This window comes from Theropithecus gelada, chromosome 3 (genome assembly GCF_003255815.1).
Source record: "Theropithecus gelada isolate Dixy chromosome 3, Tgel_1.0, whole genome shotgun sequence".
Taxonomy (NCBI): domain Eukaryota; kingdom Metazoa; phylum Chordata; class Mammalia; order Primates; family Cercopithecidae; genus Theropithecus; species Theropithecus gelada.
Window position 1 is genome coordinate 162,609,415 of NC_037670.1, and position 19,810 is coordinate 162,629,224.

The 19,810-nt window shown below is 41.9% G+C and overlaps 1 protein-coding gene across 1 annotated transcript in view; it reads left to right on the forward strand.

Annotated features, from left to right (window-relative positions):
* Positions 1–723: 723 nt before the first annotated feature.
* AKR1D1 (aldo-keto reductase family 1 member D1) overlaps positions 724–19,810 on the forward strand; it is a 75,712-nt gene continuing 56,625 nt past the window's right edge. The window contains exons 1-3 of the mRNA XM_025381086.1: positions 724–908; positions 13,620–13,787; positions 17,108–17,224. Of these exons, the coding sequence (XP_025236871.1) occupies positions 816–908; positions 13,620–13,787; positions 17,108–17,224 (378 nt within the window). The 5' untranslated portion in view covers positions 724–815. The remainder of the gene's footprint in view (positions 909–13,619; positions 13,788–17,107; positions 17,225–19,810) is intronic.

Below are 19,810 nucleotides of genomic sequence, written 5' to 3' on the forward strand. Positions count from 1 at the left end.
TCCCAGGAAGTCCTAGAAAACGTCTACTCTCCCCTGAAGCTAGCCCTACTGCCAGAATTTGAGGAATATGAACCAATAAATTTCCATTATAGTTTAAGAGAATTTAAGATAGATCTGTGTATTAGTTTATTCTCACACTGCTGATAAAGACAACTGAGACTGGGTAATTTATAAAGAAAAAGAGATTTAATGGACTCACAGTTCCACATGACTGGGGAGGCCTCACAATCGTGGCAAAAGGTGAAGGAGGAGCAAAGGCACGTCTTACATTGCAGGAGGCAAGAGAGCATGTGCAGGGGAACTGTCCTTCATAAAACCATCCGATCTTGTGAGACTTATTCACTATCACAAGAACAGCATGGGAAACACACGCCCCTATGATTCAATTACCTCCCACCAAGTCCCTCCCATGATGTTGGGGATTATTGGAGCTACAATTCAAGATGAGATCTGGCTGGGGATGCAGCCAAACTATATCAGTCTCTTATTTGCCAACAAAACATCCTAACTGATAGAGGCCAGATAGATTTGCTTCTTTTTGTTTTTTTCAATATTTTGTTGTGAAGAAGTAAGCATAAGCTCTCAATAGGTTATGTTTTACAAGCCTCTGATGAAGTTCAAAGGACAACCATGCTTAGGATTTCCAGGACAACCTTGAAAAAAAAACAGGTTGAGAAATAGGTGTGTTAATCTCCCTTCCCTCTGCTCCTCCCTCTGGCCTTCCTTTCTTTGATTGAATAGGCTCTAGGACACCTTTTTAAAAAGACTCTCTGTGGTGTTCAGAATCACTCCTACAATCGGATTCTCTCTCCACAATGGATCTCAGTGCTGCAAGTCACCGCATACCTCTAAGTGATGGAAACAGCATTCCCATCATCGGACTTGGTACCTACTCAGAGCCTAAATCAGTAAGCTTATCTTTTCTCTCTTTGTTTGCTTGTTTGTTTCTTTTAACATTTGCCTATAGCATGATCTGCAATTTATTTTAAGCAGATCTTATTGACTTACTTTTTGTAGTAATGGAAGCAACCTCAATTTGTAATAATGAAAGGACTACTATTTACTGAATAGGTATTGAGCCAAAGGTTAAACAAATCAATTCATGATTAAAAATTAGTTTGGATTAGAGAAGGAGAACTTTCTGCTTCCTTTACTGAAATTTAGCTAAATGCTGATTACTAGAGTGAACTGAGTCACATGAAATTTGTGTGTTTATGACTTGTGTTTTTTTTAATATTAGATAATTTTTAGTTCAGTCTAACAAACACCTAGTGAATACTTGCCATGCACTAAGTATTAGGTGATAGAAGTGTCATATTGAGAAAAACGATGTCTGTGTTATCCAGGCATTAAAAATCAAATAGATGGGGCAGATTCTTTACAACTAATTGTAGCATGACAAAGATAAGGATCAATGCTATTCTAGAACTCTTTGTAAACAGTCTCTGAAAGCGTATGTATTAGTCAATTCTCATGCTGCTATTAAAGACATACCCTAGAGACTGGGTAATTTATAAAGGAAAGAGGTTTAATTGACTCAGAGTTCAGCATGGCTGGGGATACCTCAAGAAACTTACAATCTTGGCAGAAGGGGAAGAAAACATGTCCTTCTTCATAAAATGGAAGCAAGGAGAAGTGCTGAACCAAAGGGGAAAAGCCCCTTGTAAAACCATCAAATGTCATGAGAACTTACTATCCTGAGAACAGCATGGAAGTAACCTCCTCCATGATTCAATTACCTCTCACTGGGTCCCTCCCATAACATGTGGGGATAATGGGAACTATAATTCAAGATGAGATTTGGGTGGGGACACAGCCAAACCATATCAGCATAGAAATGGAAATAATTAAATTTGACCATGAAGATTGAAACAGGCTTCCTTTAAAACAGTAAAGTTTCAGCTTGTGAGAATATCTTTTCCTTGTTGCAGTTCAACATTTAATGCTGATTATGAGAATAAACAGTGACATGTGTAGAAATGCTACCGAAATTTGAGTGGTCATGTATGAATGAACTATTTGAAGTTGAGCATGAATGTACCAGACAGAGAAGCACACCTAAAGCAGGACATTTTTGGCAATAAGAAGTATAGAGATATTTTATTTAGACAGAGAAGGATATATGATATATCCAGGGAATGCCAAGCCCATAGTGCCTGGCACAGGGAGTTAATGGTGATGGTAACTGAATCTGAAAATGCAGATTAAGACAGGGATTACCAAGGACCTTGAACACCATGCCAAGGAGTTGAAACTCTGTTGGATTACCAAGGACCTTGAACACCATGCTAAGGAGTTGGAATTTTGTTGGATTACCAAGGACCTTGAACACCATGGTAAGGAGTTGGAACTTTGTTTGTTCGTTTGTTTGTCTGAGGCAGGGTCTTACTCTGTCACCGAGGCTGGAGTGCAATGATGCAATCTTGGCTCACTGCAACCTCTGCCTCCCAGACTCAAGCAATCATCCTGACTCAACCTCCTAAGTAGCCGGGACCACAGGCAGGCGCCACCATGCCCAGCTAATTTTTGTATTTTTTGTAGAGAAGGGGTTTCATCATATTGCCCAGGCTGGTGTTGAACTCCTGGGTTCCAGCAATCCACCCGCCCCAGCTTCCCAAAGTGCTAGAATTACAGGCATGAGCCACTATGCTCAGCTAGGAGTTGAAACTTCATTCTATAGTAATGACACATCATCTAAAGTTTAGAAGCAAAGAGAGAGCATCACCAGATCTGTGTTTTTGAAAGATAAAACTCAGGTTGTAGCATAGAGAATGGAAGGCAGACGAGGCAAGAGTAGTTAAAACTTGGATCACAATCCCACATTCCACTTCAACTGCCCACCTCCCTTGTTTTTGGTAATGCAATTGAAAATTACTCTTGGAACAATTATATGAGTTTGATCCTTGGCCCCTTTCTCTTCTTTCTTTGTACAATGTCTCTTTATGATCTCATTCATAATCTTGGCTCCAACCACATATATGCAGAGATTCTCAAAACTATATTCTCTATCATTTGTTATATCTCCCCCATGTAAGTCCCTTACAGGAGATAACTATTGTTCAAAGATGAAAGAAATGATGAGCAAGTCTAATTATGGGGTACAAGCTACAGAGAAGGCATGGCCCAGAAAGTTAGATGGGGGAATATTCCTTCCTGAGTGGCTCTGGTTGAGACTGCTGTAGTTGCAGCAAGTTTTCAGAATCTGAATGAGCCATGGGGCAAAGGAGAAGTGCAGTCCAAGCTCTTGGTGGGTACCCAGGAGAAGCCTAAAACACCCACTACAGTTTTGCCCCTGAGCAGAGGGAGGTGGGGGTGCAGGGCTCAGAACCCGTTTCTCAGGAATGTGCCATCCTTTAAACATTCCTTTTATTTTATTTATTTTATTTTTATTAGAGGCAGGTTTTTGCCGTGTTGCCCAGGCTGGTCTCGAACTCCTGGGCTTAAGTGATCTGCCTGCCTCAGCCTCCCAAAGTGCTGGGATTATAGGTATGAGCTATGACACCCAGCCCTAAACATTCCTTACTTTCTCCCCAATGCCCATGTAATTCCCCTCTTCTGATCCCCCAGGGAGCTTTGTTTCACCTGAGGAAAGAAAAGCCTTGCTCTTACACCAAGTAATTTTTTCTGATCTGGTTTTAAGCTGAAGACAGGGTGAAGGTCTCATAAGCTCTACCTAAGGGGACCAGGGGCCAGGCAGAAAGCATAAATGAATGGTTTCAGAGAGTTAAGCCTATTTATCCATTTTGTCCTACTTCCCCGTTTTGATACTGACATGAGTGCAAGCAATGCTTTATTTTCCTCTTTATTTCTACAAGAAAAAAGAAAAAACACAAGCAACTAACACTCGGGGGACTATTATTGAGGACACAGTAGAGATCACACTACAAGAGGGTGGCAGCTTGTCCTCCAGTACAGACAATCATCATGAATAATAATCCAGTTGTTGGCCAGTCTTGTAACACTTTTTGGAGAACACTGTAAAGTAATTATTAATTTGTAAGCAACAGCAACTCATTCAGATTTTGGATGACATCTGGATGGCATGCTGTCTTGTCCAACTTGTGTCCAATCACAAATGTGCCAATTATATCTTACAATGGATTGCCACTGACCCACCCAAACTTATGTTGTAGTGGACTTTATATAACCCAGCTCACAATGGGCAGCTCTGGCCACACAGTCACATCACGGCCCATGACCAGATATACTATCTCTGCAGGGCTCAGCAGCAATGTCATCAATGTAGATGGCATGACTTGCTCCAGAACCCTACAGGCTTACCTTGTAATTCTCCCACTGAGGGTTGCCATAAATTCCATGCCACATGTAAACAATAGGGCCTGCTGGGTCATATGGCCCAAGTGGCAGGGATGCTTGTGGTAAAGTCTAGACTTCTGCTGAGCCCTTCCCCATTCTGGGCCTACTGAAACCTGGTGTATTCATGTCACTCAATAAATGGGTAGGGATAGTACTGCAAGTATGGAATATGCCGTCTGTGGAGCCTGAGGGCACCTTCTGGGTAGTGTGCTTCCTTCTTAATGCTTTTCCTAGTATACAGCCATACCTATGACTTTATCTTGAAAGAACTTCCATCAGCCTTCCAGTAATCCATTTTTTTGTTTAATTCTTAATAGAAACGAGATATTTCTATGTTGCCCAGGATGGTCTGAAACTCCTGGACTCAAGCGACTCTCCCACCTTGGCCTTCAAAATTGCTGGGATTATAGGCATGAGCCACCATGCCCAGCCCAATAATCCATGCAGACTGCTTTGCTTTCTGTAAATTATGCAATACACTTGTTGGCTGCCTATCTAACTTGCCTTTAGGGTAGGGTTGCCAGGTTTAGCAAGTAAAAATATAAGATATCCAGGTAAATTTGAACTTCAGATGAACAATGAGTCATTTTAAAATATAAGTATGTTCCATCCCATTTAATATTTGGAATGTGCATATACAAAAAAGTCTTGCCCATTTGAATTTCAAATTTAACTGAGCATCCTGTATGTTGCCTGAAAACTCTAGGGATTTCATGTCTAATTAACCATCTCTGCAAAGCATCTCTGCAGGTCATGCTCTTTGGATACCACTCATTTTGATAACAGTGCCCACTTCACTTCTGAAGTTAGTACTACCATGTAGCCTCTATTATTTTAAAATTCCATCATTCCTAGCTTTAAAAACAAGGACAGGATCTCACTATGTTGCTCAGGCTGGTCTTGAACTCCTGGGCTCAAGCAATCCTCCTGTCTTGGTCTCCTGAAGTGCTGAAGTTAGAAGTCTGGGCCACCACACCTGGGCCCTAATTTTTTTTATTAAACCTAGTTTTTCAACATCTCACACAGTCTACCTTGTCTACAGAGGACAGCTGTAATTGAGCTCAACAACTCTGGTATTTTTGTCGCTAAAGCATTGCTATCTCTCTGGTAAAAGGAGTGTTATCTGGGCCCTGCTGCAAAACACAGATCATCCGCGGGTTTCCGACCTTACGTAGTATATCCACTATAGTGGGCTCCCTTCTCTGAGCTTCCTGAGCCCTCTCTTGATCATCTGCCATGGTATTTCTGGAATGTCTACTTCATGTATGTGGATCTCACTTTTTCCAAGATTTCAAGAGTTACGCTGGCAGTGTGTTACCACTGTTTCCTGAGGTGTTAAGTGAGGTATCAGAGGATAGTGTTTCCATATCAATAAACTCTCCTTTATCCAACTTGAAATTCGACCTTCCTCTTGATGCTGCACCCCAAGATCCACTCTCACACCTGCTCTCCACCTGCATTGCACGTGGTGTCTTGGTGTACAGTTCCCTTAGTGTATCACCCTCTTCCTTTATTCAGCCAGGAGATCTCATAAGGGATAATATCCCAAATATAAAAGGAACTCCTACCTTTTTTTTTTTTGAGACAGACTTTTGCTCTTGTTGCCTAGGCTGGAGTGCAATGGTGCGATCAATCTCGGCTCACCAAAACCTCCACTTCCCGGGTTCAAGCCATTCTCCTGCCTCAGCCTCCTGAGTAGCTGGGACTACAGGTGTGCACCACCACACCCAGCTAATTTTTGTATTTTTCGTAGAGATGGGGTTTCTCCCTGTTGATCAGGCTGGTCTCTAACTCCCAACCTCAGGTGATTCAACACCCTCGGCCTCCCACAGTACTGGGATTACAGGCGTGAGCCACCACGCCCGGCAAGAACTCCTACCTTTTATATTTAGAAGGATATATTCTAACGTGACTCCATGGCTGTGAAATTAGTCTCCCTACCAAGTGATAGTCACTGGAAACCCCCTCTTGGAACAACTAATTATTGGTCTGGTGACTAGAAGGCAATATGCAGGTAGATCCTGCCTGGAGCACATGTTCCAAGACAGCAGCTTCTGCGTCATTTTCAAAAGACACGGGAAATGCTGGACATTAACATGGAGAAGCAGTGTTGGATCATTTCTGCTGATTTACCTTCTTCCTTCTACCTAATTCCTTCTTGCCATGTCCGATATGCTACTGATGCATCCGTTTAATTTTAGATGTCTTACCAGATTTTTGTTTGTTTGTTTTGTTTATAGAATTGCTGTGTTTGGTTCTTTCCTAAATCTTCTAGGGTACTTTTCATAGTTTCCTGTCCTCTACAGAGATTTTCACATTTATTTCTTTGTTTTTAAATTTAATTTTTTTTTTAATAGAGATGAGGGTCTTCTGTCACCCAGGCTGGACCGCAGTGGTGCAGTCGTAGCTCACTGAAGATCTCAACTCCTGGGCTCAAGCAATCCTCCTGCCTCTGCCTCTCAAGTAGCTAGGAGTACAGACAGGTGTACGTCACCGTGCCTGGATAATTTTTTAATTTTTGCTTTTATTTTATTTTATTATTTTATTGTAAGACAGAGTCTTACTATGTTGCCCAGGCCAGTCTCAAACCCCTAGCATCAAGCAATCCTCCTGCATCAGCCTCCCAAAGTGCTGAGATTATAGGCATGAGCCACCATGCCCAGCCTCAAGTTTCTTTCTTTAATCAAAACAATCATAGTTATTTTAACTTTTGACTAATAATTCCGATTTTTTATTGCGGTATTACTCTGTGACTGAATTATTTCACTTAGTATAACGTCCCCCAGGTTCATCCATGTTGTTGCGTATTGCAGAATTTCCTTCTTTTTTGAGGCTGAATAATATTACACTGTTTATGTACCACATTTTCTTTACCTGCTCATCTGTCAGTGACCATTTTGGTTGTTTCCATATCTTACCTATTGTGAACAATGCTACAGTGAACATGGAAGTGCAAATATTTCCTCAAGATAGTGATTTTATTTCCTTTGGATATACACCCTGAAGTAGGATTGCTGGATCATACAGTAGTTGTATTTTTAATTTTTTTTCTTGACCAACATGGTCTAATATATCTTTATTTTTTTAGGAAACTCCATACTGTTTTCCATAGTAGCTGCACCATTTTAAATTTCCACCAACAGTGAACAAGAGTTGTAATTTCTTTACATCCTCACCAATACTTGTTATCTTTCAGTTTTTTGATAATAGTCATCCTAATGGGTGCGAGGTGTTATTTAATTGTAGTTTTGATTTGCATTTCCCAGATGGATAGTGATGTTGAGTATCTTCTCATATACCTGTTGGCCATTTGTATGTCTTCTCTGGAGCAATGTCTACTCAACTCCTTTGCCAACTTTTTAATCAGGTTAGTTTTTTCTTTGGGATGTTTTTGTTTGTTTTTTGTTTTTGTTTTTTTGCTATTGAGTTGTAGAAGTTCCTTTTAATTATATCTGGGATATTAACACCTTGTGAGGTATATGGTCTGCAAATATTTTCTCGTATTCCATAGGTTGCTTTTTAACTCTGTTGAGTGTTTCCTTTTCTGTGCAGAGGCTTTTTAGCTTGATGTAGTCCCAACAACCTATTTTTGCTTTTGTTTCTTGTGCTTTTGGTGTCATATCCAAGAAATCATCGCCTACCCCAACGTCATGATGCTTTTTCCCTTATGTTTTCTTCTAGGAATTTTACAGTTTCTGGTCTTAAAAATCTTTAATCCATTTTGAGTTGACTTTTTGTGTATGGTGTAAGATACAGGTGCAATTTCATTCTAATGATAGTTCCAATATTAGGATCTATGGTTCTGTTTAGGCTCTCAATTGTTTCTGCCAGTCTTCCTTTATGGAACTTTGTTTTCTGGGGTACCCGAATTCTTCAACTGTGTGCAGGTTAATACTACTTTAAAAAAAGTATTTGTGAGCGTGCATCAAGGGTGAAAAACAAGTATTTTCTTTCAGACAGCATTTGTGTGTGTTTGCTCCAGGTGCCCTGGAGGCACTGCTACCCAGTGACCACATTAAACTGGTCAGCAGACTCTGGTTACATAGGTTATGAAATCTCCCAGGGACTGGAGGTGGCCATAGCCTTTCAGGGAGTTTTTTACTTAACTTTTTCATCTCCTGCACCTCTCATTTCTGCATTCAGACTTTCCCATAAAATTTAGTTTGAATTAATAAATGCCTACTGTCTTTTCAGCACTTTTTAAAAGTTTTTTTTTTTTTTTTTTTTTGAGACGGAGTCTCGCTCTGCCGCCCGGGCTGGAGTGCAGTGGCCGGATCTCAGCTCACTGCAAGCTCCGCCTCCCGGGTTCCCGCCATTCTCCTGCCTCAGCCTCCCGAGTAGCTGGGACTACAGGCGCCCGCCACCTCGCCCGGCTAGTTTTTTGTATTTCTTAATAGAGACGGGGTTTCACCATGTTAGCCAGGATGGTCTCGATCTCCTGACCTCGTGATCCGCCCGTCTCGGCCTCCCAAAGTGCTGGGATTACAGGCTTGAGCCACCGCGCCCGGCCTAAAAGTTTTAATCTAGTTTTGTTTCTTTGGTTTTTTTTTTTTTCTTTTTTTGAGACAGGGTCTTGCTCTGTCACCCAGGCTGAAGCGCATTCGCATGATTATGGCTCCCTGCAAATTCTGCCTCCCAGGCTCAAGCGAGTCACCAGACCCGGCTAATTTCTGTAGTTTTTATAGAGATGGGGTTTCGCCATGTTGCCCAGGCTGTTCTCAAACTCCTGGGCCCAAGTGATCCTCCCACCTCAGCCTCCCGAAGTGCTGGGATTACAGGCGTGTGCCACCACGCCGGCCTAATCTAGCATTTTTAATTTTCTTAAGTAGAAGGAGATGCTGTCAGTCATTTTAGGAAACCGGATTTTTTGGTTTAATGTTCAGTGGGATTGTCCTTCATTGTGGAATCAAATTTTTATATTTTAGATTCTCCTATCATATCATTTATGTGGTATCCTATTTGATCTTTCTGATTTTTTTTCAAAACTGGTTTTCCTAAAAAATGTGTCAGAATTTATGTAGAATTTCTTTGTGCCACATTTAAGAATTACAAAGTGTGGGCCAGGTGCCGTGGCTCATGCCTGTAATTCCAGCACTTTGGGAGGCCGAGGCTGGCAGATCACAAGGTCAAGAGATTGAGACCATCCTGGTCAACATGGTGAAACCCCGTCTCTACTAAAAGTACAAAAATTAGCTGGGCGTGGTGGCGCGTGCCTGGAGTCCCAGCTACTCAGGAGTTTGAGGCAGGAGAATCGCTTGAACCCGGGAGGTGGAGGTTGCAGTGAGTCGAGATCACACCACTGCACTGCAGCCTGGCGACAGAGCGAGACTCCGTCTAACAACAACAACAAAAAAGAATTAGAAAGTGTGGTCCTCATGTCCACAGTCCCAACTAGTTCCTCCATATTGATTAGAATTAAGTATAAAATAGTAATACATCTCACTGCTGCTTCTGCCTTCTGAGGGACAATATTTTTCAGCAAGTATATAAATATAAACATATAAATAAATAAGTCAATAGTAAATATCCAGCTTTTAGAAGAGACTCCACGGTGATAGCTGAATAATTGAAGATTTTCACTACTATAACTTGTTTCTGTGCCATAATCCTTGTTAAATGAGTCATCATCCAAATATGCAGCACCATGGTGGACTACACTCCTGCCTTAGTCCTTGCCTTTACCTCTCTCTTTCCTTCTTTCTTTCCTTCCTTCCTTCCCTCCCTCCCTTCCTCCCTCCCTCCCTACCTCCCTCCCTCCTTCCCTCCTTCCCTTCTTTCCTCCTTCCCTCCTTCCCTCCTTCCTTCCTTCCTTTCTTCCTACCTTCCTTCTTTCTTTTTTGAGACAGAGTCTCGCTCTGTCACCCAGGGTGGAGTGCAGTGGCATGATCTCGGCTCACTGCAACCTATGTCTCCCAGGTTCAAGAGTTGCTCCTGCCTCAGCGTCCCAAGTAGCTGGGATTACAGGCGCTCACTACCACGCCTGGCTAATTTTTGTATTTTTTAGTAGAAGCGGGGTTTCACCATGTTCGCCAGGCTGGTCTTGAACTCCTGACCTCAGCTGATCTGCCCGCCTTGACCTCTCAAAGTGCTGGGATTACAGGTGTGAGCCACAATCCCTGGCCATACTTTCTTTATCCTAAATGCTCTCCTCTGTACTTCATTTTTTGGGTTAATCTTTGAAAATACAAGCGCCTACTTTAATATGTATTTGTCTGGGGCACCCTTCATTGTGTACTTTAGCTCTTCATTTAAATGATCAGTTCCAGCCCACAAAATCTCAGTGACATTTCTGAGATTCTATTTACCATCTAGTATTAAGCTTCATGTATTAATAATATATATGTAGAGGGAGGCCAAGGCAGGAGGATCGCTTGAGCCCAAGAGTTTGAGACCAGCATGGGCAACATGGCAAAACCCCATCTCTACAAAAATGTTAGCCAGGCGTGGTGGCACATGCCTGTAGTCCCACTTACTCGGGAGGCTGAGGTGGAAGAATCACTTGAGCCCAGGAGGCCGAGGCTGCAGTGAGCCATAATTGTGCCACGGTACTCCAGCCTGGGTGACAGAGACCCTGTCTCTAATAATAATAATAATAATAATAATAATAATAATAATGTAGATACTTGAGAATGAAAGTAGATGTTTATTTTCTTCCCTGTAAATTTCTGGACACCATGCCTCACTTCCCCTTCCCACTGTACTTTGGTTGTCACACTTGTCATTCATAACATCTCATTTTACAGGCTTTTTCTGGCCTTTTGACTCAATTACTCTCCAAGTCCTATTAATCATGTTGTTAATTAACCAAACAAATATTTCTAATATTCCTGGAATGTGTGTCTCCTCCTCCCAGCTATTTGATATTTGTGACTATGAATCTTATAATATCATCTATGTAGCCAGTTTGTTAATTTTTCGTATCCTCTTATCTTCTCTATAGTGACGACTTTCAGCTGAAGCGGCGGGGGGCAAAAATACAATATATGCTCCCAAAGCCTTCTGTTTCCTGCCCAGGACTATAAAGTCACTAGAAATACATTTCAGATTTATTCTCTTGCTCAGCCTACAACAAATCAATAGCTGTGGACCAGAGTTCACATGTCTGATGTGATTTGTCCAGCATTTGGTTAGAACACTAAAGAAAGCACAAGTAGTTGACCAACATTTGTTGAGCAAGATCAGAACAATCAACCTTCAATACCAAGTCAGCGCAAATCAGAAAATAGAACTAACCCTCTCACACAACACACTCTCTAAAAGATGCTTTGAAAATTATATTTGATGAGACTAGATGTTTGTCTTCAGGAAAATCTCATTGCTGTTTCTCATTAAAAAAATGTAACAAAAATGAAACACACTCGTATTTAAATGCCATCAAAACCAAGGCATAGGGATTTCTGTGGAATCTGAAAAATGGTGTCTTGCTCTATTTTGTGTGCTGTAACAGAATGCTTGAGACTGGGTAACTGATAAAGAACAGAAGTTTATTCTCTTACAGTTCTGGAGACTGGAAAGTCCAAGATCAAGATGCCAGCAGGTTAGGGCCCAGTCTGTCTGCCTCCAAGGGTGCACCTTGAATGCTGCATTCTCTGGAGGGGAGAGACACCATTACTCACATGACAGAAGAGTGAGAACCCACTCCCACAAGCCCTTTTTATGGTGGCATTAATCCCAAACTCCTCCTATTAGGCCCCACCTCTCAACGCCTTTTTTTACATTGGAGATTCAGTTTCAACATGAGTTTTGGAGGGGACAAAAATAATCAAACCATAGCAAATGAAAAACCAGTGTTCAGGGGACAGGATATGCTCATTCTTAAGTTTAATGTGAGTTAATAAAATGAACAAAGATGTAGCTACCAAATTTTATTAAAATATATCCTAAAACATAAAATGTTCCTCAACAATATTTTTCCTCAGTTTTATTGAGACATAACTGACATATAATAAACTGTCCATATTTAAAGTATACAATTTGATGAGTCTGATGTATATTTATCTGCGAGGCCATCACCACCATCAAAATAATGAACATAGCTATCAACTCTATAAGCTTCCTCATGCCACTTTGTGATCCCTCCTCCCACCCACACTTCCCCGACTCCCGACCCCAGACAATCACTGATCTATGTCTGTCGCCACAGACTGTGATTCCATTTATATAAAATGCTAGAAGAGAAAAACTGAAGTATTTATTCTTTTTGGGCGGGCTTCTTTCACTCAGTATAATTATTTTGAGATTCATCCATACTATGTGTTGTCATCAATGCTACATTTCTTTTTGTTTGTTTGTTTGTTTGTTTTTGAGACAGGGTCTCTGTTGCCCAGGCTGGAGTGCAGTGGCATGATCATGGCTCACCACAGCCTTGAACTCTCAGGCTCAAGCAATCCCCCTACCTTACCCTCCCAAGTAACTGAGACCAAAGGCGCATGCCACCACACCCAGCTAATTACTTTAATTTTTGTATAGATGGAGTCTCCCTATGTTGCCCAGGCTGGTCTCAAACTCCTGGCCTCAAGCAATCCTCCTGTCTCAGCCTCCCAAAGTCCTGGGATTACAGGTGTGAACCACCACACCAGGCCTACTTCATTCCTTTTTATTACTGAGGAGTATTCCATTCTGTGGATACATCTCAATTTGTTCACCCAACCTTTGATTTATAATTTAGCCTTCTTCAATCAGCTCGTGCCCTCCGATAAAAAAGGCTTCCATGAATTCTCATGTCACAAGAAATATTGATCAAATCACATTTTGTTTGTTTGTTTGTTTGAGATGGAGTCTTGCTCTGTCGCCCAGGCTGGAGTGCAGTGGCACAATCTTGGCTCACTGCAAGCTCCACCTCCCAGGCTCATGTAATTCTCCTGCCTCAGCCTTCCGAGTAGCTGGGACTACAGGCACCAGCCACCACGCCTGGCTAATTTTTTGTATTTTTAGTAGAGACGGGGCTTCAACGTGTTAGCCAGGATGGTCTCAATCTCCTGACCTCGTGATCCTCCCGCCTCAGCCTCCCAAAGTGCTGGGATTAAAGGTGTGAGCCACCGCACCCGGCCCAAATCACATTTTTGATGCCACAAAGCTGAGGGCAGACCTGGGACAGATAGTGTCTCCCACTGAGGGAGGGGAGGCCCCTGGGAGGTCAGTTTCTCCTGCTGCTGAACACCATCTTCCAATCACAACAGCAAGGAATTGGGAATGTGTCATTCTAGCTGTAAAGGAACGTACATGCAAAGTGTCCTGATTAATGATGATTAAAGGAAAGACCATTTCTCTTTTCCCCAAACCCAACCTCTTTGTCACTTCAGACCCCTAAGGGAGCCTGTGCAACATCGGTGAAGGTTGCTATTGACACAGGGTACCGACATATTGATGGCGCCTACATCTACCAAAATGAACACGAAGTTGGGGAGGCCATCAGGGAGAAGATAGCAGAAGGAAAGGTGCGGAGGGAAGATATTTTCTACTGTGGAAAGGTGAGATCTTGCCTTCAGCCTCCAATGGGGACGGTGAGAAGGTTTCAGGTGTTCATTTTATTATTCATCTTCTGTGTGTGTGTGTGTGTGTGTGTGTGTGTAATTGCATTCATGAGTACGCAGTACTTAATAACAGTTTGGGTTGTTTCTTTGTTTAAAAGATAAGTGTTAAAATGAACCCAAATCATGCAAAATAGGATTTTCGACATTCTTGTATCATATTAATGAATTATTTATTAATTTGGGAGAAGTAAGCAGAGTAGCATTTGGGGGAGAGAAAGAGGGTTTTAAAAAAGTATTTGGCTGGGTGCAGTGTCTCACGCCTCTAATCCTCACTTTGGGAGGCTGAGGCAGGTGTTTTGCTTGAGTTCAGGAGTTCAAGACCAACCTGGGTAATATGGCAAAACCCTGTCTCAACAACAAAAAAAAAATACAAAAATTAGCCAGGCATGGTAGCTTGCACCTGTAGTCCCAGCTTTTTGGGAGGTTGAGGCAGGAGAATGGCTTGAGCCAGGGAGGTCAAGGCTGCAATGAGTCATGTTCATATCACTGCACTCCAACCTGAGTGACAGAGCAAGACCTTATCTCAAAAAAAAAAAAAAAAAAAAAAAAAAAAAAGAATTTGAGCAAATGTAATTAACTCAGAAATGGCATTTAGATTTTTTTTTTTTTTTTTGAGATGGAGTCTCGCTCTGCCGCCCAGGCTGGAGTGCAGTGGTGCGATCTCGGCTCACTGCAAGCTCCGCCTCCCGGGTTCACGCCATTCTCCTGCCTCAGCCTCCCGAGTAGCTGGGACTACAGGTGCCCGCCACCGCGCCCAGCTAATTTTTTTGTATTTTTAGTAGAGACGGGGTTGACGGGGTTTCACCGTGTTCGCCAGGATGGTCTCGATCTCCTGACCTCGTGATCCGCCTGCCTCGGCCTCCCAAAGTGCTGGGATTACAGGCATGAGCCACCGCGCCCGGCCTAGATTTTGTTTAATAAAAGCAAACAAATGTAAATTTAAAACAAAAACAAGCTCATAAGGTCACTAATCCAAAAGCCAGCTATATGGGCTTCCTGGGCAGGCACATTATACAAGCCTTTCGCTTAATGACTCATATTGTAAAAGTCATTTCTCACTATGATGGGGCTAAAGTTAGCATACAAGGAAAAGGTGGTCAAAACATGCTTTAAATTGTCCTTTAACTTTAATCCTTTAAATTGTCCAAAAAGTACAGTTGTGAATGGAAAGCAATATTCGTACATATACAATGTCAATATGGGCTGTATGTAATAAAGCATACTTGGGCGAAATATTGGTGTTTACTTAAGTAAACAGAAATAGCATGTGCAGCTGAGTTCATGTAATTGCCTCATCAGGATTGTCTTCGCTGCAGTTCAGCAGCACCTGAGAGGCAATGAGGGGGTGATTGAGTGCCCAGACTGGTACAAGATTGCCCAGGTCAGAGGCCCAGATCTGTCACTATTGGCTGAGTTGCCTAGCATTTCTGGACCTGAGTTTTTTTTTCTCTGTAAAATGGGGATAATAATGTCAACTATTTCATAAAGTTGTTATGAGTTCACATTTACAAAGCAGTCACACCGAACCTGGTACAAAGCTAATACTATGTATGTTTGTTGAATAAAAGTAAATTAAAATATCATCAGCCTACGCCCAGGAATGAAAAAAGAAAGTAAATTAAAATATCAAACAGAATTTCCACTTAGAAGGGATTACAATAGTAACACCAAAGGGACCCAGAGTAGCCATCAAAACACACGTGACACATTTTTCCACTACTCTCTTCATGTTACATTTTCTCTGTTTTTAAGGCGAGAAAAAAAATCATTGTCCAACAGAGGAAAAAAATTAGATTTTACCAATTTTGCTTGCCCTTTCTGGTGACCAAAAGAAGTATGATTCAGGCCAGGTGCAGTGGCTCATGCCTATAATCCCAGCACTTTGGAAGGCAGAGGAGGAAGCATCACTTGAGGTCAGAAGTTTGAGACCAGACTGGCCAACATGGGGAAACCCCATCTACTAAAAATACAAAAATTAGCCAGGTGTGGTGGCAGGTGCCTGTAATCCCAGCTACTTGGGAGGCTGAGGCAGGAGAATCGCTTGAACCCGGGAGGCAGAGGTTGCAGCGAGCCAAGATCAAGCCACTGCGCTCCAGCCTCAGTGACACAGCAAGACGCCGTCTCAAAAAAACAAAAGAAACAAAAAAGTATGATTCTAAACTTATATGCCCCCAAAAAATCTGTGAGCAAAACTGATAATCCAAAAGATGTACTAATTTGTCCTGTGGGTATGAGCAACCTTGGCACCATATGTCTCAGACACCTAAGGGTACACATGCTCCAGTAGGATCAACCAAACCTTGATCCTTCATTATGTAATAATGCCTTAATGAAAGAGTAACTTAATTGCTCTGGGTCTAACTAGGGCCCAACAAGAACAAAAGATCAGTGAAAGCAAATGTAAACCTGTGCACTAATTTAAACTTTCACCAGGCTTTCACACCACCTGTCACAATGCGAAGGACCCGGTGAAGCCACACACATAACCATATTCCTTGCTCATTTTATCAGAGTGGCATGACAATAAAGTATCAGGCTAGGTCAGGACATCTAGAACATTGTGTAACCCTAGTTATACAATGAGGAAAAATGCAAGCACTAAGGATCAGTCAGGAAATTCGCCCGGAAATGGGAAAGACTGCCATCAAATTAGGTACTCCGTGGTCAGGAGGATCTGTAAGTCTCTTGTAGAATTGCATAAAATTATGTCTGGAGATGTGAGGGCGATCTGGCTGCAACATCTGTCACCCCATTGGTCACCAGGGCTAATTCAGCTGGTCTGGCTGTCTGGGCAATTGTACCTCTTGAAGCTGCACTCTCAGCGGAAGAGGACGGCTTTCCCTGATGAAGGAGGAGGGTTTCTAGGTCAAGGGTATGTGAGTAGCTGCACTCCCCTGCTAGAACCTCCAAACAAGCTCTCAAGCTAGGTTCTGAGTGTCAAGAGTTTTATCAGCTCATCCTATACTCAGATGACACTGCATCACAAACATGTTTTTGTGAAATGAAATGTGTGAATAAAATGTGTACAAGGGGCCAGGCACGGTGGTTGATACCTATAATCCTGGCACTTTGGGAAGCTGAAGTGGGCAGATGGCTTGAGCCCAGGAGATAAAGATCGGCCTGGGCAACATAGTGAGACCCCTATCTCAAAAAAAAAAAAAAAAAAATGTGTACGAGTGCTTTACAAAGAAAAAGGGGCTGCATTATTGTAAAAATCGTGTGAACATTAGTTAATGATCCCTCTTTGATTCTTTCAGCTATGGGCTACAAATCACGTCCCAGAGATGGTCCGCCCAACCCTGGAGAGGACACTCAGGGTCCTCCAGCTAGACTACGTGGATCTTTACATCATTGAAGTACCCATGGCCTTTAAGGTGAGTTCAGATGCCTAAGTCAGGTCTCTGCACCCTGGCAACCATGAGCTAATAGCTATGTGCATGAAGCTAGCTTATTACTTAGCACCACTGAATATTGTGGTGTTTTGTTACCATAGATCAGAGAGTACTGACCTAGCCTGACAAATACCCAAGAAGATTATGTTAGCAGACTCAGGCTTGGTTTCCAAGTTTCTTGATTTTTTAATTCAATGCAATTTCTATTATACCATGTTTTTACAACTATAGTTTAAGCTCTCTGCATCAAACCAACATGTAGTCCCCTGACTGTAGCCCAGCCTTGAGATGCACACCCTTCTTCCCACTCACACAGTCATAATCTCAGCCCTCATCCTCACTTTGTTAATGTTGATTCTTGTTCAAATGTCAGATTTCTAACCTAAGTCTTAAAAACTTGGAAAGACCCAGTGTACATGTATGTGTTGCTTAGCGATGGGATACATTCTGAGAAATGTGTCATGAGGCAACTTTGTTGTTCTGCAAACATCATATAGAGTGTACTTATACAAACCTAGGTGGTAAGGTTTTACTTACCATGGTAGATGGCATTACTTTTGTAATAACGTGAATAAAGCGCAAACACGTTGTGCCTAGATGGTATAGCCTATGGCAGACTTAGGCTAGATAGCCCAGCTGATTGCTCCTAGGTTACAAACCTGCACGGCAGGTTACTATTCTGATTCTGAATACTGTAGACAACGTTAACACAATGGCAAATATTTGTGTATATAAATATAACATAGAAAACGTATAGTAAAAATATGGCATAAAAGATAAGATATACCTATACCTGGCACTTACCAGTAATGGAGCTTGCAGGATAAAAATTGGGTGAGTGAGTGAATAGTGAGTAAATGTGAAGGCCTAAGTCATTACTGTACATGACTGGAGACTTTATAAACACCGCACACTTAGGGTACACAATTAATCAAATAATAGTTTTTCTTCAACAATAAATTAACATTAGCTTATTGTAACTGTTTTTACCTTACAAATGTTCTAATTTTTTAAACTTTTTGATTCTTTTTAATAATACTTAATAATAACACTAATACTGATTACTTTTTTTTTTTTTGAGATGGAGTCTCGCTCTGTTGCCGGGCTGGAGTGCAGTGGCGCGATCTCGGCTCACTGCAACCTCCGCCTCCCGGGTTCAAGTGATTCTCCTGCCTCAGCCCCCCGAGTAGCTGGGACTACAAGCAAGCGCCATCACGCCAGGTTAATTTTTGTATTTTTAGTAGAGACGGGGTTTCACCATGTTGGCCAGGATGGTCTCGATCTCCTGACCTCGTGATCCGCCTACCTCAGCCTCCCAAAGTGCTGCGATTAATTACTTTTTTAATAACATGAATAAAACACAAACATGTTGTACAGCCGTATAAAAATATTCTTTCTTTGTATTCTTATTGTATAAGCTCTTGTCTATTAAAAATTTTTTTTAACTGTTTTGTTAAAAACTAAGACACAAGCACACACATTAGTCTAGGCCTATACAGGGTCAGCATCATCAATATCACTGTCTTTCACCTCCACATCTTGTCCCACTGGAGGTTCTTCCAGAGCAGTAACACACATGGAGCTGCCACCTCCTGTGACAACAGTCTTCTTCTGGAATCCCTCCTGAAAGACCTGCCTGGGGCTTTTTTACAGTTAACATTTTTTAAAAGGAGAAGGAGAACATGCTAAAATTATCATAAAGTGTAGTAGAACAAATACATAAGTTGTATCCATAGTAAAAACAGAAATTGTTTGTTATCATTATCAAGTATGATATACTGTACATGATGATGTGTGCTCTTCTTTTATATACCTGGCAGCACAGTTGGTTTGTTTACTCCAGCAACACCACAAACGTGATGTCACTAGGTGATAGGAGTTTTAAATTCTATGATAATCTTATGGGCCACCAACATACATGCAGTCCATCATTGACCAAAATGTCATTATGCAGCACATGACTCTATCTAAAAGTGAGAAAATAAAATTTACTTCTCTGTGACTAACTAATGACATTTAAATCTTTTTGGAGACAATAGATAATTTCTATTCTTACTTTTGATGGGTTCAAGGGCACAGAGGTAAAATTTTAACAGTGAGAAATGACACAATATAGTGACATTACCTCCCAACTGAACCTATAATTGGGAAATTGATATTTGAAGCTAAAATAGGACATGTTTTTTGGTGTTTATTTGTTTGTTTGCTTAAGGTAGGGTCAGCTGAGCATGGTGGCTCATACCTGTAGTCCCAGTACTTTGGGAGGCTAAGGCTGGCAGATCACTTGAGTCCAGGAGTTTGAGACAAACCTGGGCAACATGGCAAAACCCCCTCTCTACAAAAAATACAAAAATCAGCCAAGCTTGGTGGCACGTGCCTGTGATCTCAGCTACTTGGGAGACTAAGGTGGGAGGATCGCTTGAGCTGGGGAGGTGGAGGGTGCAGTGAGCCGAGATCGCACCACTACACTCCAGCCTGGGTGACAGAGAAAGACCCTGTGGAAGGAAGGAAGGAAGGAAGGAAGGAAGGAAGGAAGGAAGGAAGGAAGGAAGGAAGGAAGAAGGGGAA